This window comes from Chinchilla lanigera, unplaced genomic scaffold (assembly GCF_000276665.1).
Source record: "Chinchilla lanigera isolate Chin_1 unplaced genomic scaffold, ChiLan1.0 scaffold00037, whole genome shotgun sequence".
In the NCBI taxonomy this organism is placed as follows: domain Eukaryota; kingdom Metazoa; phylum Chordata; class Mammalia; order Rodentia; family Chinchillidae; genus Chinchilla; species Chinchilla lanigera.
The window spans coordinates 15,705,739-15,730,751 of NW_004955438.1; the positions used below are offsets into that span (position 1 = coordinate 15,705,739).

General features: G+C 37.5%; 1 protein-coding gene across 10 annotated transcripts in view; it reads left to right on the forward strand.

Moving 5' to 3' along the window:
• Unc79 (unc-79 homolog (C. elegans)) overlaps positions 1–25,013 on the forward strand; it is a 250,138-nt gene that overhangs the window by 130,301 nt on the left and 94,824 nt on the right. For 9 of the 10 annotated variants that reach the window (XM_013517287.1, XM_013517282.1, XM_013517285.1 and 6 more), the window contains exons 17-24: positions 2,943–3,083; positions 5,490–5,711; positions 7,980–8,207; positions 11,812–11,953; positions 16,012–16,091; positions 16,176–16,324; positions 21,011–21,168; positions 23,814–23,995. In XM_013517287.1, the coding sequence (XP_013372741.1) occupies positions 2,943–3,083; positions 5,490–5,711; positions 7,980–8,207; positions 11,812–11,953; positions 16,012–16,091; positions 16,176–16,324; positions 21,011–21,168; positions 23,814–23,995 (1,302 nt within the window). The remainder of the gene's footprint in view (positions 1–2,942; positions 3,084–5,489; positions 5,712–7,979; positions 8,208–11,811; positions 11,954–16,011; positions 16,092–16,175; positions 16,325–21,010; positions 21,169–23,813; positions 23,996–25,013) is intronic. The other variant, XM_013517289.1, reaches the window with a different exon arrangement.

Sequence of the window (25,013 nt, forward strand, 5' to 3'; positions counted from 1 at the left end):
AAGCCCTCAATATGCCAGTTTTACCCTCAGTGGAGAAAATTAAAATGGGGTTAGGGGAAAAATAGAGAAATAGAAGAGGAAGAGATCAGAAGCAAGGCTGGAGGAGAAAAGAGGATCATGCAAACTTTGAGGAACTGGTGCAGAAGACAGAAGGAAAAGAGAGAAGGAAGAAATAAAAGGAAGAGCAAAAGAATAACTACAAAAAACTAGAAACCATGTTCACATTCATATAAAAACAAGATCAAACAATGAAAGAAAAAAACCCCAACCAAACAATAAACAAAAACTACAACAAAACAAAACAAAACAAAAAACAAGAGAGAGATAAAAATATCCCCTTCAAGGTGTGTCTTTTTTGTCGTGGATAGACAACATGTGGAGACGGAGTCCAGATCTGTGTTGATTTATCCCAGAAAGCCATCAGTAGCTTTACAGTAAGGTAGTGGATAATCTCAGCAGGAAGGCCCTTATTTCTGCTGACATTCAGGGTGGTTTCTGTCCATAAGGCTAGAACCAGATGTCTTCAGCCTGCAGTAGTCAGTGCATCTTCTACATGCTTGAACTCAGTTGGGAGCTGCTAGAAGGAGCCAGCAGTTGTTTTGAGTTCCAAGCTCAGCTGGAACAAAATAGCTCCTGGCCAATCACCCTCTTCCCTGGGATGGTTAAATCCATGCCGCTTACCAACCTGTGCAGTCCACTGTGTCCACTGCTTTGTTGCACTGCTGTTTCTCTCCATGGAGGCCTCTGGGGTTGCTAGAAGTCACTGTGTGTCCACAGGTTTGAAGTGCTCCTTCCACTCAGTGAGTCCTGACTCAGAGAAGGCACTGCCTGCCACCGTCTTCTTTGAAATTTCTCTCTTTGCTCTCCTTGTGGGCTTCAGATCCTTTCTGTGTCCAGGGGACTCACTTCCCTCCTTCTTTTCCTTGAATTGCTATGTTCTAGTGTCTGGACACTAAATCTCAGAGAGACTCTTTCTCTACGGCTTACCACTCTGCCATCTTCCCAGATGTCCTCTAACTTATTTTTTAAAGTCTAACTTCTGCCAAAATATTACTGCCTCTGAGGTTTTTTTCTACTTCACGCTATTGTCTTTTTACTGAGATCATTATTCTTAGCCAGGCATGGTGGTGCACACCTGTAATCCCAGTGCTCAGGGGGCTGAGGCAGGAGGGTCGCTGTGAGTTTGAGGCTAGATTGTGCTCAATAAATGAGTTCAAGACCAGCCTGTATTACATAGTGAGATCCTGCCTAAAAAAATCATTATTCTTTCCTCCAATATCTGTATAGGTTCTGTGCTAATTCTATTCTATCTTATAGCTAGATTTTTGGTTTTGTTGTTGTTGCTTCTCCTTCTGTTCACTATCAAGTTCAAGGAACAGGTTTTATTTTGGAATTCACAAACCTCTTCATCCTTTTTTCCCAGCCTCTCACATGCTTTGTATTTAGTGAATATTGAATAAAAATGTATTACCTTGAGTTGAATACCTGATATAAAGTTTGGGCAGTTGCAGAAAATAAGGAGAGATTCAATGTTTAGACTATGTATAGGTACCAATCTCTGTGTGTGTGTGTATGTGTGTGTGTGTGTGTGTGTGTGTGTGCGCATGTGTGTGCGTAACTGGGGATTGAACCTAGGGCTTTGTACATTCTAGGCAAGTGCTCTACCACTAAGCTATATCCCTAGTCCCCCAAATACATTTTTGTGCCATGTGAGGATGTGACCCTGTCAATCCTTTGTTATAAAGAGGCTTTATGAGTTCTGAACTAAGCAATAATTTTCACACTGACAGAGTAAAGGAATCATTTTAAAAATTTTTTAATTTTAAAGGTAAAAGAACTAAAATATACTAACAAACACACTGACATAAATAAAACAACATAAAAACAATAGAGAGTTTCAGACAAGGTGGTAGGAAATTAACAATGGTTGTTCTTTATGTATTGGTATCTTCAAATTGGTTACTCAGATAAATAAATATAGGCATGTAAGGTTGATCAAACATTAACTGTTTCTTTCAATAAAGCAACAGAAATTAGTAGTACAATTATCTTAGCTATCTTGTGTATACATACTCATTTTCTCTCATCCTAGTGCTTCTTTCATTTTGAGCAGTTTCTTTCCCTTTCACAATATCTTTTGTACCTTTTAGATTTTATTTACTCTTTCAAGTTCTTACACTAGGGAGACAATTCAGTGTTTATGCATGTACGTCTGATTTATTTCACTTATGAGTATGATCTCTAGATGTATCCATTTACCTATAAAAGCCTTGAGTTTATCTTTCTTTATAGCTGAGTAATATCCCATTATATAAAAATACCACATCTTTTTTATCCATTCCTCAATTGGTGGGCATTTGGGTTGTTACCACGAAAGGAATTGTTTTTTAAAAAGTCACTTTTGAGATCCAGAATTTCACTTTTTTCCCCCCAAAGAGACTGCAATAAAATCATTCTCATTTTAGGAAAGCTAGTCTTTCTATACATGGGTAGGTGTTTGAGAGACTGAAGGAGCATGGCTATAAGCTGCCATCCTTTCAGAGTTAGGAGCAGCAGTTACGCTCACAGATTCTATGGACTGGCTTTGACAGTGCTGCAATGACAAAGTGCTGCAACTGAAGATTCAAAGCACTGGCCTGACCATTTGGGAACAGAGTGGACAATAAAATGCTTGAAGTTGACTCGTGTATTAATTAATTGGAAACATTTATGGAAAGAACATGACTTACTAGATATAGAAATAGGGAAAATGGAAAGTTAAAAAATAACTTGAATTTTCTTGGTGCAAAAATGTGAGCATGATTGTGCTGCTACAACATATGTAAAGTTAAATGTCCTTATGTTTAATAGTTTGCTTTTGGAAGAAATGTTATATGTTAAATATATTTTTCTGAGTTTTAAGGTTTCATGTTTTTCGGGGGGTATGTGCCTTTTCTCCCCAGGTATTATCGGAATTAGATATCACGGTTCCACTTCAGCTCTTAATAAGTATGTTTTCTGATGGAGTTAATTCTGTCAAAGAACTGGCAAATCAAAGAAAATCAAGAGTCAGTGAACTGGCAGGGAACCTTGCAGCTCGAAGGGTAATTATCGCAGTAGCTGTTCTTGTTTTATAAAAATGTTGAAAACCCTTCTCACTTGTACCAGGCCTGAAAGTACTGTTACAGAAATCTTTTCCATCACATCTTATTCCATTAATATTTCAATTATTTCAAGTAAGAAAACATTACTAAACCTATAAAGGTAGATTTAATATAGTACATAATTAGTAAATTGAGTTTTTATTTTCTCTTTAAAAAATTTTAGCTCTTACCATGATGAAAGGAAAAAGATAATATTAGTTTTTCTGATGATATTAGTTTTTTGTGGATGGGGAGAGAAGGGACTGTCTTCTAGTGAATAAGAATTCCTTACCAGCTACTGGACAGACCAGTACCTTACTTTAGGGGTGAGGAGTTTTGATGATTTTTTTCCCTGGCATTGTGTTATGGGGAAACTTAAATCAATTGGTGGCAACTATAAAGGATACTGTCACTAACAACTAACTGAGCTCATTTTATTGACTTGTTTGCACCTTTGTGGATGAGAAACATATAAATCTGTTGAATTCTTTTATGATACTGAAGATTGAAGCTTAAGGCACTCTATCACTGAATTACATCCCAGCCCTTTCTACTTTTTATTTTGAGACGGTATTTTTAAGTTGGCCCAGTTGGTTTTGAACTTGCAGTCCTCCTGCCACAGCCTCCTGAGTAGCTTGATTACAAGTGTATGCCATCATGCCCAGCATAATTTTTTTGAGATTTAGTAGCTTTTTCTTATATATTTGAATTTTTTTATTTTCCCACATTTTTATTAGTGTATGTTATCTATACAGAGTAATGGGTTTAATTTTGGCAGATTTGTATATGAATATAACCTACTTTATTTCCCCTGTGGAGGACCTGATGAAGTTTTTACGTGTATAGTATGTTCTCAGACCATAAGCAGTTTTGGAGAGATTGACTCACACCTGAGGGTTGGCAAGGACTGTCCCTATCTTTGTCAAGCCTCTCCATGGAATTTCCTCCACATTTCCACCTGACATCTAGTGGTTAGAAAATCTAACATGAAAATGTTATCATAGTTTGTATTTATTACTTTTTAAAAACCATTACTTCTTTCTCACTTGCTGATAGGAACAAACTACCAGCCTGTCAAATGTATTTCTTTTGTCTATAACATTTAAGATGACCTTACTTTGTGAAGTACTTTATTTTGTATAAAATGTTCATCATGAATGAGATCACAAAATTATGAGAGCTAATCAGGGAATAACTTACTATCCTCATTTTATAACTACTTAACCTGATGTTCATTCAGTGAAATGATTTCCTATAAATAATTCTGTATAGATATTCTGATTCTTAAAGGGTTACTGTTCCTCTTTGCCTTAAAAATGGTGTCTGTGGAATGCTCTGGATGTTAGATCTTTATGAGAAAAAAATATGATATGAGAGTGATACACAGATATGTCACTCGGTTCCTGATATAAAATTTTCCTAGATGGTTAAAATGAAGGATTTTTAATGGAGATTCTGTCTATAGAGTTTTGAGAAAGGTTAAACAAGCAATAAGGTTTGGTGAGGCATCCAGTGTCCAATAACAGTCCAGTAAAAGCCACTATACCCCTAAGGTGAAAGGAACAAGGAGAAGAGCTCCTGGAGCTGACTAGGAGCTGAAACTACAAGGAAGGGCTGGAGAAGAAGCTGTAGAGTGATGGAGATACACGTAGAGGTACAGCTCTAAAGCAGGGAGAGTTGGCAAGAAATACTCTTACTTCCTACTCCTCTAGCTTCAGGTTTGGGTTTCTGGTGGTGATGTCTTACATTAATTGAAGCCACTTGGAAGCTGGGCAGCAAAGGAGCCTGAGGATACTCGGGCCACAGAATCTTTGGACATAGAGTAGGGAAAAGAAGGGTAGTAAAGGCCATGAGTGAGGTATCAGGAGGGCAAATAGAGAATAGCCAGTACAACAGGTTTGACATATATTGTTTCTCATAATAGTCTAATCATTTACAATCCCCAGAGGCCATTATTCCTTAACTAGTCATATCACCTTGGGTTTCTGTGTTTATGATTCTAAAAAGTATCTTACATATTTTGCTTATGTAATTCTTATGCTTTTCAAGTTATGGTAGATTCAAACAAACTAGTTTGATATATTTTAACTGGAAAGGTTTGCTGGAGTAAAAAATATAATAATGATAAATATCTTCATCCTTTATGGTGCCAATGTTTCATTCCCTGACAATTAGCCTGAAAGTTTGGATAATTTTATTTATTTTTTATATTTTTGAGAGAATCTATAGTTTTGAGAGGTACTAATGCCAATGGGTATGTCAAAAGAAACTATGTGGCAGCTGGAAATGCCTTCCATTGAAACTTTAAATATTATTCTGACATTTGAGTGTGTGTTCATCTATCTGTGTTGACATTCTTTCTTGTAGGTGAGTGTTGCTTCTGATCCTGGTCGACGAGTTCAGCACAATATGCTGAGTCCATTTCATAGCCCTTTCCAGAGTCCGTTTCGAAGTCCTATGCATAGTCCATTTCGTAGCCCTTTCAAGAATTTTGGACACCCAGGAGGAAGGACTATTGACTTTGATTGTGAAGATGATGAAATGAATCTAAATTGTTTCATCCTCATGTTTGATCTTCTCCTGAAGCAGGTAGCTGAAGCATGAGCTTCCTTTAGTTCAGAGGTGAAGAATGAGGGAAAGCATTATATAGTGATTCTTTCCATGTGTTGGGCATCTTCACACTTGCTGAAATTATGCAGCAGCACTCAAGACATTTTGCAAACTCCTTTGGGAATTTCCTAAAGAGTCTGAAAACTACTTGTGTGAATATCTGCAATGATGTTGACATGTGAAAATGGATTTGAATTTTAGAAACATCCTAGCATCATTAGAATTGATTCTGTTGAATAAATTGGATGAACAAACTGGATAATACTATTGTTGGGAAGAGCAAGGTACAACTCTATAGTGATGGGGCTAATTTTAATATATCTTATAAATGGATTTTCAAGATAATTTTTAAAAGATAAGTTAAGAAAGCTTTGATGAGTACATATTTTTGTAATTTTTAAATTTTGAAATAATTTCAGATTTGCAGAAAAGTTGCTAGAATAGTACAAAGAATTCCTAAATACTTGCCAGATTCTTTAAATGTTAACATTTGCTTCTCTCTCTCTCTCTCTCTCTCTCCATATGTGTATGCATGAATTTTCTTAATGAAAGTTTGAGAATAAGTTGCTAACTTTATATCCCTTTATCTCTAAATACTTTATAATGTATTTCTAAAAAATGAAGACATCCTTTTACATAACCACATGACAGTTATCAAAATCAGGAAATACTGTTATCTACATTATAGAAATTATGCATTTAAAAATTATCATAATAGTATTACCTTTATAGCAAAAGGAAAAAAACACAAAAAGCAATTTTGATTCAGGGACAATCCAGGATCAATCACTATACTTATTTGTACTGTTTCCTTAGTCTTCTTTAACCCAGAACAGTCCCTCAATCTTTATCATTTGTGTCCTTGACATTTTTAAAAGAATACAGTCATTTTGTTGAAGGTGTTTAAATTTAAGTTCATCTGATGTTTCCTTATGAACTAATTTGGGTCATACAGTTTTTGGCAGAAAGATCACAGTTGTGATGTTGTGTCTTCTTAATGCATTATATTAGGAGGCATAATATATAATAATATCCCCTTAGTTAGTGATTACTTAGCTCAGTTGGTTAATGTGACTTTTGCCAAGTTTCTCTTCTAGAAAGTCATTACAATCATCCCTCCATATTTATGAGTTTCCCAGCCACAGATTCAACCAACCAAAGACTGTAATTTTTTCTTTAATTTGCTTATGTATCGAACTTTTTCTTGTCATTTTTGTTTAAACATTATGGTGCAACAACTATATAACATTTACATTGTATCAAGTATTATATGTGAAGATGATTTAAAGTATATGGGAGGATAGGATAGGCACAGGTGGATGAAAATATTACTCTATTTTATATAAATGACTGGAGCATTGGTGGATTTTGGATACTGAAGGAAGAGTGTATTTTTTTTTTTGTAATTAATAAGTAACTTGTGGAGAAGTAGTTTATGAGATTTCTTGTTTCTTATCAGACTTTCACTAACTAGTTCACTAGCTGATAGATTATTGATACCTGAATTAATTATTATTATGATGGCTGCCAAATGATAATTTTATAATTCCATAATTTCTTTTCCTTGTATTATCTGGTATTATACTAGAGGGACAGTGTTTCCTTCTCTCCTATTTATGTATTGATTTATTTATCTGCTTATTCCTGCATGTACCCATTAATACTTACTTTATTCAATGGGTTATAATCTGTTGCTATGATTATTTGTTCTGTTATTCACTGTTGTTCTATATTTGGCCACTGGGAATCCCTTTAATCTGGCTCTGTGTTCTTTTGACATGTTCATATCTTTCTCTAAACATTTTCTTAATTTCTGGCATGATAAGATGTTTCAGGCTTATCTTATGTTTTCCTAGCCCCAGCCTTTGAATAACCCATTTCTCTAAGAAACCTGGTTCCTTTTAGTGAATAATAGTTTTTAAAAACCAAGACTTGAATAGTAGGTGAGGAACAGTATTTTTGAAATGTACTACATCTCACAAAGTTATGAATTTAAAAGCACCTCTCTTAAATGTCACATATGATTTTAAAAGTAATTCCCATTACTTTGCTTGTGTTTATACTCTTTGTAGAAGAATCCCAGGAAAGTAATAAATATTCATGGCCTTAAAACCTGCATTGCCTTTAAATAATATTGCCGTCAGCTAGTGAAAATTATCTCCAAGTACTGTGCCAATGTAATATTGGATAAAAGGACCAAACTCCTTCTTCTTCTTCTTTTTTTTTCCCTTTTTCAATATCTTTCAGATGGAGTTGCAAGATGATGGAATCACGATGGGTTTAGAGCACAGCTTGTCAAAGGACATTATTTCTATTATAAACAATGTCTTCCAGGCCCCCTGGGGTGGCTCCCACACCTGCCAAAAGAAGGAAAAAGCAATGGAGTGTAACTTATGTCAGTCTAGTATCCTCTGCTATCAGCTTGCTTGTGAACTGCTGGAGCGATTAGCTCCCAAAGAGGAAAGCCGGCTGGTGGTAAGTCGTTGAAGAAATGAAATGAATTACATATAGTAGTAAGAAAGACTGCGATGGATGGCATAATGGAGCCTTCCTCCAGGATTGTTTTATGCTGCATGCTTGTTTTTTGTGAGGCTGTTTCAAAAGAAAGTTTTCCTCAACTCAGGTTCTTGAAAAGGGACAGGAGATGAAGCCACACTATACAGACTTCTATCAACTGGCTTGAATTAGCATTATAGCAACTTTGTTTCTGCGGTTTTCATGAATACAAAACATTATTAGCATTCTTGGAAGAACTTTTATCATAATGTTATTTTACAAAGTGTAATCATGAATACAATAAAATGCACAATCAAATATTAAGTAAGTAACCAAGTTGATCCAAGGTAACTTTAGTTTGTAAAACTCATTGGCTTTTTATCTGTAAGCAAGAAAACCTTTCTTTCTTTTTCTGGTTACTTTCATTTTCTGATTTTCAAAGAAATTGTCTAAAGAGGGAACAGCTAAGATATGCATTAATCCATGCAATTATTATTTTCTGTTGAACCTAATTTTTATCTAAGATGTACAACACCAAAATACCTTCATACCATCAGAGGTAGATGAACATGAATTATTTGAGCTAGTACTTTCTCTCCCCTACCCACCCTCAGTGGTACTGAGAATTTTTTTTTTTCCCCTCCGGTACCGGGAACCGAACTCACGACCTTGCGCTTGCCAAGCAGGCGCTTTTGCTGCTGAGCTAAATCCCCAGCGGTACTGAGAATTGAACCCAGGGTCTCTGAGCTATAACCCCCAGTGCTCCCCCGAAATTTTGAAATAGTGTCTCACTAGGTTGCCCAGCCCGGGCTCAAACTTGTGATTCTCTTGCTTCAGTCTCCCAGAGTGCTAGGATTACAAGCATGTGTCACCATGTCCAGCACTATCTTCTCTTTTTCTTCCTTTTCTCTGTTTGTTTAGGCTAGAAAGTAACTTCTTTAAAAGAGAAAACAATTATTTTTAAAGTACAGCATACAAGTAATAAAGTGTTTCTTCAGTTTCAACCCATTTACATCATTAGTCCCATTTGTCTCAACATAACATCCCTAGATGTCTTTTAACATAACCATTAGGTACCTACTATAAAACACTCACATTTTCCCCTGGCCCTCACTACCCAGCCTCTGGTACCCACCATCCTCCTGTTTGCTACTACGACTCTGAATGCTTTAGCTTCCACATATAAGTCGAACTCAGGACCTTGTGGTTGCCAGGCAGGTGCTTGTGCTGCTGAACTATCTCCCCGGCCCATAAGTGAGAACATGTGTTTAACTTTCTGTGCCTTATCTATTTCATATAGCATAATGTCTTCCTGGATGAATGATGTGCATTTGTTAATATATAATAAAATACAACTTAAAAACCCACCAAACCAAACCAAAACCAGTCCCAATAATAAATGATGAAAGAATAAAAATTGAGGTCATGAAGCTTAGAGTCTAATCATGATAAGACAGTATAATGAACATTGTGATCGAAATTTGAACAAGGTAACTGGCAGTTCAGATAAGGAGCAGTGAATCCAGTTTAAACATGTGGTAGAGTCAGGAATATGATCCTGGAGAAGATGTGATTTAAGCTTGTACTTAGATTCATCGGGGTAGAGCCCTAATCACCTCTTCCCCGAGTGCTGAGATACAAGTGTGCACCACCTCAGCCAGCTCATTTGACCTTTTTTTATTTTTAAATCAAGTGAATAATTTGCTTTTTTGTTTCCTTTTGAGACAGAGTCTTACTATGTAGTTCAGGCTGGCCTTGAACTCACTCTATACTCACTATGTAACCCAGGCTGGCCTTGAACTTGTGGAACTGCCTCAGTCTCCCAGTTGCTGGGATATTGTGTCATTTTTGGCAACATTGTTCTATGAAACAAGGACAAGAATAAACACCAAACAACCCCCATGTGCAAATGCTTTTGACATTTGTCATATGCTTAAAATAAATTTGGAGATAAAGCTAAAGGATTCAGTTTTCATCTCTCAAATTTTATGGGAGTGATGTCCTTCAATAAAAGAGGATTCTGTCTTCGAACGCTTAGTCTTCATTGCATGTTTTGGCAACTTTAGCTGTTTTGTCCTTGTGCTAGGACAAGTGAAGGAGAAGAGGGTCTGGGAGGACAGGAAGAATAGGCTAGTAGTTTGCAAGACAGATAAGTCCAGTCTCTCCCCCTTGAGGACAGTACCAAAAATGTGGTTACCAGGTGAATGTAGACAACTCGATATGCAGCAGGAAACTTCCTTGTAACAACTATATGAAACTGAGTTTATGACTTGACATGGTGTATTGTTCATGGGTGGCCTAGGAGCATGGACAGCTTCAGTAAAGCTGTGAAGTTGGCAAAGCATTTTTCAGATCACTGTCAGGTATTGTTTTAGCACTGGGTTTCTTTCTTTCTCATATCCTTTATCCCATCAGTCTTTGTCTCTTTCTTGCTTTGAGCAAGCTGTCAGATACTTCTTGAAAAAATCTTTCCTGGTAAAAGTGTTAGCTGTGACAGTAATTTGGTCTTTTAGTATTTTTTTTTTTTTTTAGTTTTTTAGTTTTTTTTCCGGTACCGGCTATCAAACTCATGACCTTGTGCTTGCCAGGCAGGCGCTGTGCCGCTGAGCTAAATCCCCACCCCTGTGACTTTAATTTTGAACAAGGGTACTTGAAGATGAAATCTTAAAGAAAAAAGGTAGAAGAATAGCCAGAAATTAAATCTTTTAAATGGAAACCATACAAAGTACTTTCTTAAATAAAATTTTTCTCTCACTTGGCAGTTAGTTTTATATATACATATAATATATAGTATATATAAATAATTCAGTATATTAACACTGTTGTACAACCACTCTCCAGGCCTTCTTTATTTTTCAAAATGGAAACTCTATATAATGATTACAAAATAATTCCCCATATTTTTTGCCTCTGTCCCCTGGCAACCACCATTCTACTGTTCTGTGAGTTTACTGTAGTTGCATTATGTAAGTGATATTATATTGTATGTGCTTTTTGTGACTGGCTTATTTCTCTTAGTATTATGCCCTCAAGGTTCCTCTGTTTTGTAACATGTCTTTCATTTTTAAGGCTGAATAATATCCTATTACATGGATGGATCACATTTTCTTGATCTATATCTCTGCTGATGGGCATTAGCACATGTTATAGAAATTTCTTGCTTTAAAAATTTGACTTGCCCAGATAACAAGCCTTTGCATTTGAATATCTCTGTGAACCTCTCATTTTTTCCTCCTAAATAAGTTGAATTGAATAAAATGCTCTTACGTAGAAGTCCTATGGTGAGTGGGATACTGATCTTAGGGAGTAAAGCAGAGGTAGGAGAGCAGCCTAAGAAGATCTGACAGTGTTTTCATTGTTTCTCCATATTTATTTCAAGTGAAAGCAAATGTTTCATCAGCTGATCTTGCACCATTATGGTAACAAGCTTAGGCTGTTCTGAGGTGTGGTCCTTTTGCACTTCTGGCTCAGCACATGGCTGAGTAGAACAGGCCACAATTCATCGTTATGGAGCTGAGCCAAATTGTTTTTGTTTCACAGCCCTCAAGGGCTGCTCATCTGGCTGCTTGTCGTATTGTTGCAGGAGCCAACAGACAGCCTTGAGGATAGCCTCCTTTCGTCCAGACCAGAGTTCATTATAGGCCCTGAAGGAGAGGAAGAGGAGAACCCAGCAGTCAAGCATGGGGAGAACCCAGGCAATCGCACTGTTCCCACAGAACATGCTGGTAGGTGAATGTGAATGGTGAGTAGCATGCAGTGGGCACTTTCTAGTTTGCACGGGGCCTAATGTTCAAATCTCTGGTTTCTTAGGGTAGTAATGACATGGGCAGATTCAGCTGCATCTTCGTTAGAGTAGATTTATGCAGATGAACCAGATTATGAAGTGGATATATCCATAAGGCTGCAGTGGAACCCAGTTCCTTCAGCAACTTATTATCAATAAAAATTAATCATATTAGTGTAGAAAGTTAACAAGATCCCTACATGATATGTAGAAGTAGCTGTGAACGAAGGTTGAAAAGCCAAGGTAAAGGGTGCAGACAATCTCAACAGCTGCTGTGGGTAAGGAGCTACCAAAGTGAAGTGTTTTTAGATAGAAGACATAGAATTCCCACTCCTGCAACTTCTGCACCCAAGGGCTTTGCCAGGACCCTGGACAGTGCACCTCGCAGCACATACAAGTTGTGCTCTAGGCTGAATGGCTTGGCTTCTGCTTGGGAGGAAGGATGGTTTCTTTTTAATTTGGTTAAAGGATCTGAGTGGGCGAACAGGGGACAACACAATGGCACTCAGCCTCAGGAACCATTCCCTAACTACTAACCCTCTGAAGGAGTTCATGGATTTCAGGATGGGACTCCTATGTGCCTTAGGAAAAGCTTGATTTTTGGATAAGGATGGTGGCACTCTGGGACCTGGGGCAAACTTGGGCAGCTTTAAAAAATATCTTCTTACTTCTACTATATTAGACTATCTTGATTCTGGGAGGTCCAATCCAGAATCAGGAAGCATGGTTTACATCATCTCTTTGGTGAACAGCAAGAATTCCTAGGGGATAGTTGTATGGGGTTCATTGTAGCTTCTGGATGTCTTATTCAGAGCAAGGTAATTACTGGACAGAACTAACTGCCTCTACACAGACTATAAAAATGCTCAATAGCTAGTTGTGGTGGGGCATGCCTGTATGGAAGCATTCTGTGAGACTAAGGCAGGAGGATCATAAATCTGAGCCCAGGTTGAGCGACTTAATGACTTAGTAAGACCCTGTCTCAGAGTTTAAAAAGGCCTGGAAATATATAGCTCAGTGTGAAGGTCCTGGGTCCAATAATCCCCAGTACCACAAAAAATCATCAGCAGAATATGAATGAAAAGTATGAATATCTCAGTTCCCACTATTTAAAACCATTGAAGCTAGAGTTCAAAGATGACTTGAGGTCATCTTTTTTTTTTTTTTTTTTTTTTGGCAGTACTGGTAATCAAGCCCCTTTATGCTTTACCACTGAGCTACATCCCTAGCCCTTTTATATTTTATTTTGAGATAGGTTCTTGCTAAGTTGCTCAGGCTGGCCTTGAACTTGTGACCCTCTTGGCTCAGCCTCCCCAGTAGCTACGACTATCAGCAACACTCTGCCTGGCTGTTTCATTAGTGTTTAATGTGTACTTCTTGTTGTAAAGGGTCTGTGTTGCTTCCTTAGAACTTCCTTTGTTGGAATGACAACTGGTGGAAAAATGAGGATAGATGATAAACACCCAGGCTTCTTGTCCGGATTCCACCACAGTGCTCTGACTTGCTACATTTTATACATTACAGTTCTAAGTAGAATGCTCTTTAAACAAAACATCCTTTAAAAAAGAAGTTTGGAATCTGCTGATCTAGTTCACCATTCTTACTTTGCAGATGAGAAAATAAATCTCAGTTGGATTTAATGATTTGCCCTTGGTCCTGTAGCTACATCCCTAGCTCTTTTATATTTTATTTTGAGACAGGTTCTTGGTGAGTTGCTCAGGCTGGCCTTGAACTTGTGACCCTCCTGGCTCAGCCTCCCCTGTAGCTAGGACTATCAGCAACACTCTGCCTGGCTGTTTCATTAGTGTTTAATGTGTACTTCTTGTTGTAAGTTGTAAATAAGCAACTCTGGTGGAATCTGGACAAGAAGCCTGGGTGTTTATCATCTACCCTCATTTTTCTACTCTAACATATGACTTATTTACAACTTACATTATATCCAGAAGTGCTTCCAAAATTACGCTGGAGCATTAGAATCATCTCAGGAGCTGAAACACAAAAGAAATGTGTTCCAATTACCACTTCTTCCTAATTCCAAATATATCTAGGGTAGGGCCTTGGTATTAGAAATCCACAATTAGTGGCAGCAGTTAGGATTAGAACTCAGGTCTCCTGGTTTACTTAGAACAAATGACCTTGTTTTAGGAGTATAGCTGCCTCAGCCCAGGCCAAGAGTTATACTATTGGGTTTTATGCCTAAGGAAAGTAAGGACTTAACTTGTTATCCAACAAGCTGCACTGTTTCTATATAAATATATTTTTAAGCCTAAAATAGCACACAAGTTAATAGCTATTTTTATTTGAACAGTGATTAAAATGAAGCAATTTCTTTTTATAGATTATAGGTGTTGAATGGTATACTTGGGGATTCATTCTAGGATGTCCCTTCCTTCAAAAGATACCAACTGTGTGAATGCTCAATTCTATGCCTTTATATAGAATGGCATAGCATTTGTATACAACTTATACATACCCTCCCGTATTCTTTACATTATCTCTAGATTACTTATAATATTTAATACAATGTAATGCTATGTAAATTATTGTTATACTATATTGTTTACAGAATAATGATAAGAAACAATGCCTGTATATGTTCAGTAAAGATGCAATATTTTCTCTGAGTATTTTTTTTTTCTGGTACCGGGAATTGAACTCAGGACCTTGTGCTTGCCAGGCAGGCGCTCATGCTGCTGAACTATCTCCCCGGCCCTCTCTGAGTATTTTTGAACCTTAGTTTGGTGAATCTGGAGCTGTAGAATCTGTGGACACAGAAGAACAACTGTACTCTTTTCTTTGTTGAGTTACTGTAAACTCCACTGTTTTAAACATTGGTTTATTTCTCCCTGAGACACTACTTGAGGCTACTGTCACAATTTCTAGCCTATTGTCCTTCCTTTGCTCTCTACGGTCTTGCAGGGCATAGTTTTAAACAGTATCATCAGGGAAACCCCTGTTAAGGTTCTTCCAAGGCCAATGCTCTTGCTGCTCAGAGCGGCAGAGTGCTTGTGCTCTTTAGGCCTTCAGGCAGTGATCCTGAGCTCCTCTGTTTGGGAACAAAGGGATACTTCATAGACACAGGTTTAGTGATTTCTATCGCTTTCTACAATTTCCTCTTTTTGCATTTGAAGGTGTGGTATCTATTTCTTATAGCAATCAGATAGGTCCACCACTAAACATAGTTATAGAACTTTCACATTAAACAAAATAGATTCAAGTGCTGACAACAAGATTTTCAAATACCTTTTAGAGGAAGATTCCCAGTAAACTGTTTATATAAGCCAAGAGGATTTGACTGCCATTGTCTCTGTCTCTAGGAATTGCCAAAACTTACAATAGCTTATTATTTAATGCATTTAATACTCATTTTGATGTCTAGCTAACTTGTGGATTCTTTGCTGTAAGCATGCCTTTATGTAGAAGGGTTGCTAAAACATAAGGACAAAAGGTTTAGAGATCCTCACAGGAAGATAAAAGCATGAGGAGTGTTCTGATCTGAGCATACTCATCTTTTTCAAAAGGCTCTTTTTTTGTGTTAGTCTTGTGATAAACCCCTATGTAGGTGCTAATCTACTTGCACGCTATGATACCTGCTTATCTCCCTTTCAGTTAGGAAGGCATACCCCACCAGCCTACGTCCTTTCAGGAGGCACAGGCTTGGGTGTGGTAGTCTAGAGAGCCATGGGCTACACCATAGTGATGGAGGCTAGGACTCCTAAAGTAAGGTTTCCTGCACTTACTCATACAAGGGACATATACTCATCTGGAGAGCAAATAAAAACACTACACAATCACTGTTTTTTAAATTTAAATTTTATTTTATTAGTACCTGTTTGCAGTACATGTGTTTTATAATCATCCTGGGACACTGGTACACACAATTACTCTTTTAATATTCTGTATCTTTTTTAACATTTCTTTTGGTTTCATGATCTTGGTCAGTTGGTGAATGGTAAGGGAAAGAGGTAGGTTAATCTTTGTGTAATTTTTTCTTTACAGCAATAAAGAATGATACTGAAAGAAAATTCTGCTACCAACAGCTTCCAGTAACATTGAGATTAATATATACCATTTTCCAGGTATACTTTCTGAAATTTTTGAATATTTGGCTTGGTAGCAAAGCTGCTTTGGAAAACCTAGTAACTATGTGGCTTTTTGCATAGGAAATGGCTAAATTTGAAGAGCCAGACATTCTTTTTAATATGCTGAATTGCCTGAAGATTCTCTGTCTGCATGGAGAATGTTTATACACTGCTAGAAAAGATCACCCTCAATTTCTAGCCTACATTCAGGACCACATGTTGATTGCAAGGTATGTCTTCCTAATGTGTCATTTTGTTGCTTTATAATTTAGTCTTCAGTTGTGAAAATTAAAGTTAGAATAAATTTTACTAGCTCATTTGGGTTATTTTTCTCAGGCAGGACAGCTTAATTGCCAATGGGAACTACTTTTTAGTTTGTCTAATATGTAAGTATACCATTACAAGGTACTGCAGAAATAAAAAAATGTAAAATAAAGATTATCTTGTGTTTTTTTTTACTTGTTAATGGGTTAAAATCTAGCATACCCTAGAAAAATGTCAACAGATAGTAATTTGATAATTATCTCACAAGGCATCTTGGGAATTTGCAGTCCAGTTTAGAAGGGGAGTACTAAATATACCAGAGGTGACCACATATTTTATTATTTAAATTGTTCTGCATTTGAGATTAAAGAAGAGGTGGTCTTCATAATACATTCAAAACAATAAGGATAAACTAGACCAAGATCCTGAATACTCTAAGACATATGATTATCCTATGTATGTAACTTGCTGTTAACCCAAGTGAATGTGATAGAGTACTTTGCACAATTCACAGGTGAGCGAGATGCCTTCTGGATAAATAGTTAAGGATGAATGATTGGTAGCAGATACCATCTGAATGGGCATTAAAGTAATGAATTTTGACTGATAGAGATTTGAGACAAGTAGGGCGTTTTGTGGAAAGCAGAAGTATTAAGAACAAAGAGAAAGAAGGGAGAAGAAATGGACAAGGCCTACTTTGATGTTACTAAGATTTCATTTTTCTACATGGTATGGTTTTAAGGGAATAAAAGAAAAAGAGGCTAGAGAAGTAGGTTGGGACCCAAGTGTGAAGAGCCTTGAAGACAAGAGGCTTCTTTAAAGATATTTGGACATCCATAGAAGACTTTAACATAGTGAATAGGATCAGAATTGTGTTTTAATAGAAAAGTGTAGAGAAGAGAGATCTCTTTGGTAATTACCTGTGTTTATGGGCATGCAAAGAGCAAGTTGCAAGGACTTAAGGAATATAAACAGAGAGAACTTTTTTCTTAAAAGATTGTTAGAAAAGGAAGGAAAACATTTGATACTTGAAGGGGAAAGAGAATGGATATCTAGGACTTTTAATATAAAATTTGGGCAAATGTATAGTCAGTGGGAAAGGGCCAGCAAACAGGGTTAGAAAAAAGAATGTTAGTGGAGCCACATTCTGGAAGTGCAATCAAGTATAAAAGATAGAGAGGAAAAGAGAAGTAGTGCCCCTTTTCTTTGAGAGGAGAGAAAAGTTGAGGAAAAGACAAACCAGTGTGAAGGGAGTTTAACAGGTGACTTAAACCTTAAGAATAGTAAGTGCCAATGTTTTCCTCTGAGAGGGAGAAAGATAGAGATTGGGTTGCGGACATAGAAATAGTAATGCAGCAGCCCACATGAGGAAAGCAGTAAAAAGCAATCGCAGAATTGCCAGCTCCGTGACCTACTGAAGCTATCCAGCACTGGTTTATAGTGGACACAGTTAGTAGCAGTTTGGGTTTTTTTTTTTTTTTTTTTTTTTCTGGAGTGCTTAGGGCTTCAGAGTGGATGAGAGATGGGCAGTGGGTTTATCCGGGATCCAGGGTTAGTGCTTTGATTGTGGAAGAAGGCCAGAGGAGAGGCTTTCCAAGTGATGAAGTGGCTGACTCTGAAATCTAGTCTAAGACTGATGCAAGTGAAACCAGAAGAACTGATGCTTGGGAGAAGATTATAGAAAATAAGACAAGGAGTCTTAGTCAGGAGCAGAAGGGGAAAGTTGAGTGTTCTCAGCTGTAGAGAGGTCAGGCCAGTGTCTCAGCCAACAGAGGAGAGATAAAGGGCACTGTGCATGAAGAGGTGAGGGATCTATGAGGGCAGAGCTTGATACACTAAGATGTTGGGAGAGACTGGTGAGAAGGAAGACTGAACAAGGTGCCTACTTCATCCAGAAAAGGAGAGAGGGCCCTAGAAATGGATGTCATGGGTTTCAAAAGGAAGAGGTTGGTGAAAGAAGCCTGAAGAAAGTATTGGAAAATAAAGATCGTTATGAGTGAGTGAAGACTGAAGAGGAGACTCACTGAAGGGTGAAGGGGAAGCCACATTATCAGGAAAATGTCACGCATCAGCCACAATGAGGAAGGGAAGTTGTATGCATTCCCCCAGAGCTGCCACGCACTAAGACAGTTAAAACAAAAGATGTTTATTCTCTCACAGTTCTGAAGGCCAGAAGTCTGAAATCAAGGTTTCAGCAGGGCCACAATCCCTTTGAAGACTTCAGGGGAAAAGTTCTTTGCCTCGCTACAGTTTCTGGTGGTCCCTGGCAGTCATTGGCATTCTTTGGCTTGTCGTTTCATCCCTCCAACCTCTGCCTCCATTGTCAAATGGGTATCTTTCCTGTGTGTTTTCTCTTTTTATAAGGGCAACTCATAATTAGATTTAGGGCTTGCTCTAAGCCAGCATGAACTCATCTTAACTAATTGTATCTATGGATACTTTATTTCCAAGTAAAGTCACATTCTGAGGTCCCAGATAGACCTGAATTTTGGGGAGACACCATTTAACCCATTACAGAAGCATCCTATAGGAAATGTGTGGAAGCTACAGAAGTTTTCCATAGTAAACTGGGGATTCTAGGTGTGCAGTAGAAAGAAGGAGCTGATGGAAGATAAATAAGGCTGGCCTGGGAGTGGGGAAGAGTAGGGATGACCTGAAAGTTCACAGTGAGGATCAGACAAGCTACACACTTAGGCAAAATCAGTGGAAACAGTCAGGAGTTTGGTTGCTGCTCCATTAATACTAGGCAATTATAAATGGGCAAACTTTTGTTGCTAAAATAGCCCCTACCAAAAATATACTCAGGTCAAGTGGATTACTGTGCCGTGGACCTCCAGTTCAACTTTGAGGGGTACATAGTGAGGTTTTTTCCTCAAAGCCCATCACAACACAAAAAATCCATCGGATCTCATAAAGAGATCCGAGGAAAGGATGTTCTTCCTCTTTTCCAGCCACAGTGCCTTAGAGAACTGGGAAGGCCAAAGAGACAGGCCCAATCCAGGATTTTGTCACTGAGATGGTTTTCTATGGGAACCGTATATAATTTGCTTCCTTCTACTGAACTGAAAGTTCCATAAAGGAACAGATTGTATGTCCTTTTTCCTTTGCCTTCTTTGTAGGGCCTATTGTGTGCTCTGGAAAGATCATCATCCTTATCCTCACGATGATGATAGTAGCTCAAGGTCTTTGAATACCTACTGTGTGCTAAGCACCTTGCACCATCTCATTAAAGAGTTTGCTTTGGGAGGAAATGAAATTCAGAGGAGTTGAGAAATTTACACATGCATATACAGTTAATTAATGACAGGGTTGGGATTAGATCCATATTTGTCCAGCTTTCATTGCCAGAGTAAGCATATGGTGTTTGAAAATTTCTCCTTTTCATTCTCTAGCTCTGATATCTTCTGACTAGCAAGAAAATCTAGTGACTTGAACCTCTGCAAAATGGAGATACACTGTCATTATGACAGTGTATTAAAAGCTTTTTAAAGTCACAAATAATTTTGACTCTAACATTAACTTTGGAGCCACATAAGAAACCAAACCAAACAGCAATGAAAATAAACAAAGGGCATGCTTTAAATGACTGAATAAAAAATTTTGCAGCCAACATATTGTATTATATTCAGAATTATTATGGTAGTACTTGATAGTGAATTAGCTTAAACTTGCTAAGGTGCAAGATACCGCCGGAGGACTCTCTTCTGTCTGCTTCTGTCTCTCTTTCTATTGCTCTCTGTCTCTCTCTCTCTCTGGCTCCTCCCCCATGTGCATGTGCCCTCCCCCTTTTCTCCCATCTCCATCTTTCCCATCATTTAGCCCCGGTCTGTCGTGCCTTGTTACACAGAACTAAGTTTTGGCTTCTTGTTTAAGAGTTGTTAAATTAAAAAAAAAAAAAAAAAAAGTGGGCTTCTCCCCAGGCAGGCTGACCCTGAGAGGTGGGAGAAAGGATCTCTGGTAGCCCTTGACTGATATTCCTCTTTGTTCCTCAGATTTCAGAAGGAGGGAGAGCCTCTTTCCCCCAGGGTCCATGTTGTTCTCTGAAAAAAAACTTCAGACATTCTCATGCTTGTACTGTATGCCATTCATCGACTAATCACTCTGTTGAGGGTATTGAAGTACTTTGCCTCACCTGTGTATTGTGTTTGCCTGTGTGATAGGTAAGGTGGGGAGCTTGACTGACAATCCTGCCAGGTTTTGGAGAGGCTGTTACTAATAGAAAGAGTTGTCCTTTGCCATAAAAAGGGCTGCTGGGCAGGCAAAACCAACAAAACTTTCCAGATGGTTACTATAAGAAAAATTTTAAAATTACTTATAACCTCCATATAACTAATGTTAATTTCTTGTATTATTTAACAGTCATTGTTCATTTATATGTTGAAATTTATACTATGCAATTTTTAATCTCTATGTTCAAATGTAGTATTTAATGTTTTCTACATTTTTACATAAAAGTCAGTCTTTTAAAAAATGTACTGAACAGAGCATAGGAAATATTTGTTAGAAGATTATATTCTTGTGTATAAATGTAATTTTACCAAATCATCCCTACCAGCTGCCTATTAACTCCATTTACCATAAATTAAGACAATAGAATTATTTTTCAGTAAAGGTTACAATAACTATAGATCCTTTGCTTCTTGATTCCCCAGCCTGTGGAGAGTCGTCAAGTCTGAGTTCTCCCAGCTGTCTTCATTAGCGGTCCCTCTCCTTCTCCATGCTCTGTCACTTCCTCATGGTGCTGACATCTTCTGGACAATCATAAATGGCAATTTCAACAGCAAAGACTGGAAGATGAGGTTTGAAGCAGGTACTTCTGTATTAGTTTAAGAATTCTCTGTTCATAAGGTAAAGCAGATGTCTTAATTTTGACATCCATTTTTGTCCTTTTTTTCGCTTTTTTAAAGGGCTTTCTGCTTTCTGGTGTTCTTTGCTGGTTCCACTGGGTAGAACGTCCTTGCTAACAGTATTTTGCAGAGTAGTCCTTAGATGTGATGATCCTCCATGTTTATCTAGGTATAATTATGCCTCTTACTCAGGTTATAGTAATAGCACCTTTGCTTGGTTCCAACCTGTGTCCTAGCTTGGACTGCAAATAACCTACTAGGTTACTTGTATCTGTTACTGGGATACTTGTTAAAATGCAAATTATTGGGTTTCATCTTAGACCAATAGAATCAGAATCTTAGTAGAGAATGGTGAGGACAGAAATCCAGGCTTTTAAACAAGTTTTCCAGGCAATTCAGTGACATGTGAAAAGACTTGTGGTATACACTTGTCACATCAGTGCCATCAGGGACCAAGTCTTGTGCAGTGATGAATATATGCACAGAATGGCAAATTCTCAGAATAAGGCAATGAAAAAGGAACTTGGGTGTGTCCCTTTAGCCTCACATCTGTTAACTCACTGTCACCCCAGTCTTCAGGGTCAGTAGGCCAGAGTGTAGCTCTTCAGAACAGTTCCATGTATTTTCGTGTCTTAAAAGTTTGGTACAGAAATGGAAGTTTCACCTAGTGAGTTAACTATTACACCTTATAATTTAATTACCTAATATCTGACCACTTCAAAAGAAGCTTGCTTTTGGATGCTCATATGAATCTCAGGGGCTAGTTTATTTATATGATAGTACATGATGTTTTAGGGAATTAGATATAGTAGTACAGTATAATTTTCTAGCAAAAATCTACATGGTGTTTGCAACAATTTTAGGGAATGTAGTATTTAAAAGCAAATAAAGCAGGCAAATATTTAACTATGCTCTTTTGTTCCAGTTAAGGGTTAGATTGTTGCTACATTGATCTTCTGAATCATAGCTCTGATTATGTTAACAGGTTTTCAGTTCCTAGAGAATAAAATTCCGATCCCTTATCTGACATGCAAAGCCTCCCATAGTCTATCTGGGTATGTTTACGCAGTTCCCACACTTCTTTCTATACCTTCCATTGCTATTTCTCTGTTGCTTTCTGCTTCCCTTCATCCATGCCTTTACTATCTGTGATCGCCATCTGAAATCCTCTTTCCTTCAAGGTCCTGTTCCAATGGCATCTCCATTTGATCTTCCTTCAAATACTACCATTGAATTCCATCTTCAAGGTCCCTTGGTGGAATGTGGTTTCTTTATTCCTTGATCTCCCAGAGCATTTTATTTATACTTCAGTAGAGGCATTTATAGCTTTTTATATTATGTTGTAGCTATAGTTGTCTCTTTTAGTCAACTTGACTTTGAAGTCAAGAATTGTGAATAACTCATCTTTCATCTCACCATTTACTTTCATCTCCTCCCACCAAGTATCAAAGATAGTTTCCTAGTTATGTGTGTGTATACTTACTATATATCTTTTGATAAGCAAATCTGTCTATTTACTGAATAAATACCATATGTGGTAGGCACTTTGGGAGCAATAAAGAGAAGGATGAGAGAAGATTGCTATTCTCAAAGCCCCCAAATGTAATTGCTGAGAGCAAATATAAACATACAAGAAGCTGACAAACGATAGAAGTTATAACTATAATTTAAGACCACCAAAAGACAACTGTCATATAACTATAGATGAGCACATAAATACTGTATGTAAATCAATAATTTGTCAATAAGTGGTGTTTCTATAGGCAATCATGGAATGGAAAGATCAGAATGGACTTTACAGAGCAGATAGACATTCAGTAGCAAATTCTTAAAACATGATAAAATGTCCAAAAGCAGAAAAGAATGAAAGAATATCCTGGCTGCTGGAACATCTTAATTCTTTTTTTTTTTTTTTTTTTTTTTTTGGCACTGGGAATCAAACTGAGAACCTTGAACTTGCTAGACAGGAAACTGTGCCACTGAGCTATATCCCCAGCTCTGGAATATTTTAATTCACATGGAACTATATTGCTTTTTTAGCTACGTTAAGTAAGGCCATGCTTTAAGAGTGACTGGAATAATTTAGTGTAGGTTTACAGAATAAGTAGAAATTTATCAAGCAAAAATACATATATTAGAAGAAATATTAGATGGCTTCTGCAGTCTCAGGAAGTATCTGTTTCATCTGTCATTTTATAACATGACCTACTGAGAATAGAGTAGGGGCCCAGAAACTAGAGCCAGGCCTGGTGTGCACTCCTTCCCTGGTGGTCTGCAGAGCTTCTATGGACTGGTCACAGAAATGAGCAGAGCAGTATTTTGAGCAGTTTAAAATGTAGCTGAAAGCTATACAAAAATACTTTGCAAAAGCCTAAAAGACAATTGTCAAGGTCGCCTGACAGGAAACTACCACACTGAATGGAAACAGTCTTGCTGCATAGATAAAATTGAACACTGGAGAGAGTGGCAGGAGAACTTCCCTTTGGTGTTTAAAATTGCCATGTCGGGACCTTGGGTTAACTTTTCCTGTGGGTTCTGTTTTCATACTATCTAAATAAATGTCAATATATACATACATGCATTTTGTCCTCTATATTTTACATTGCAGTGGAAAAAGTGGCTGTAATTTGTAGATTTCTGGATATTCACTCAGTGACCAAAAACCACCTCCTGAAGTACTCCCTGGCACATGCCTTCTGCTGCTTTCTGACAGCTGTGGAAGATGTCAACCCAGCAGTGGCTACTAGGGCAGGCCTCCTGCTCGACACCATAAAGAGGCCAGCATTGCAGGTGACATGTGATGAATGTTATTTGCTTTGCAGATGTCCTTGTCAGCATCACTGAAACAATAAATTTTCAAATTTCTTATCTTTTAGCTTGGCTGTAATACACTACCACAGACACAACAGCTAATAAAATAATAGAAACTTATTTGCCATAGTTCTGGAGGGTAAGAAGGCCAAAATCAAGGTGTGGGCAGATTCAGTGTCTGATGAAGACTCACTTTCTGGTTCAGAGGTAGTGCCTTTCCCTGTGTCTGAGACCTTTTCTTTTTAATAAAGACCCCAACTGCATTCAGAAGGACTCTGCCCACAAGACCTAATCATCTCTTAAGGGCCTCAGTTTCTAATAGTATACATCAAGGGGTAAGATTTCAACATGAATTTTTTTTGAGGGGATACAAGCATTTAGAACACAACATCATGTAAATACATTATATTGATGATAACAGTGGAAATTTGTGTGTGTATGTATGTTCACATGCCTGTTACTAAGTTATCATAAAAATGAAACACAGAAAGACCTTCTTTGCCAGAAGCTTTCCCTATGTAGTAGAAAATTTTAAATTGGAAAAGGAATCCTAGACCTATACTTTCATAAAAGATCCCTTTATTGGTACTTTCATTTTAGTCTTTGTCCATATGTTCATATTACTTTTGGACAGATGAAATTATTATATAACTTGTTGTGTGTGTGTGTGTGTGTGTGTGTGTGTGTGTATTTATGACACATTTTTAAAATAGGGTGACAGCCCCTGTCATTAAAGGCTGGATGATAAGAAAAATTAGATGAACTACAGTATAATCAAAGTAAAACATGAAAAGGTAATATGCTGCCAAAATGAAATGTCACACTTTAAAGCCAGAGACATGAACTGTGAGACCTGGATATATTTATCTTTTGTGTGGTTTTACTTACAAGTGATAAACGGGATCTCGGGGAGAGAGAATGAGACTTACCAAAGTGAGTTAGTGAGAGAACCAAGAGTAGAACCTCTACTGTTTTTTCTACTTTGCTACCAATTTAT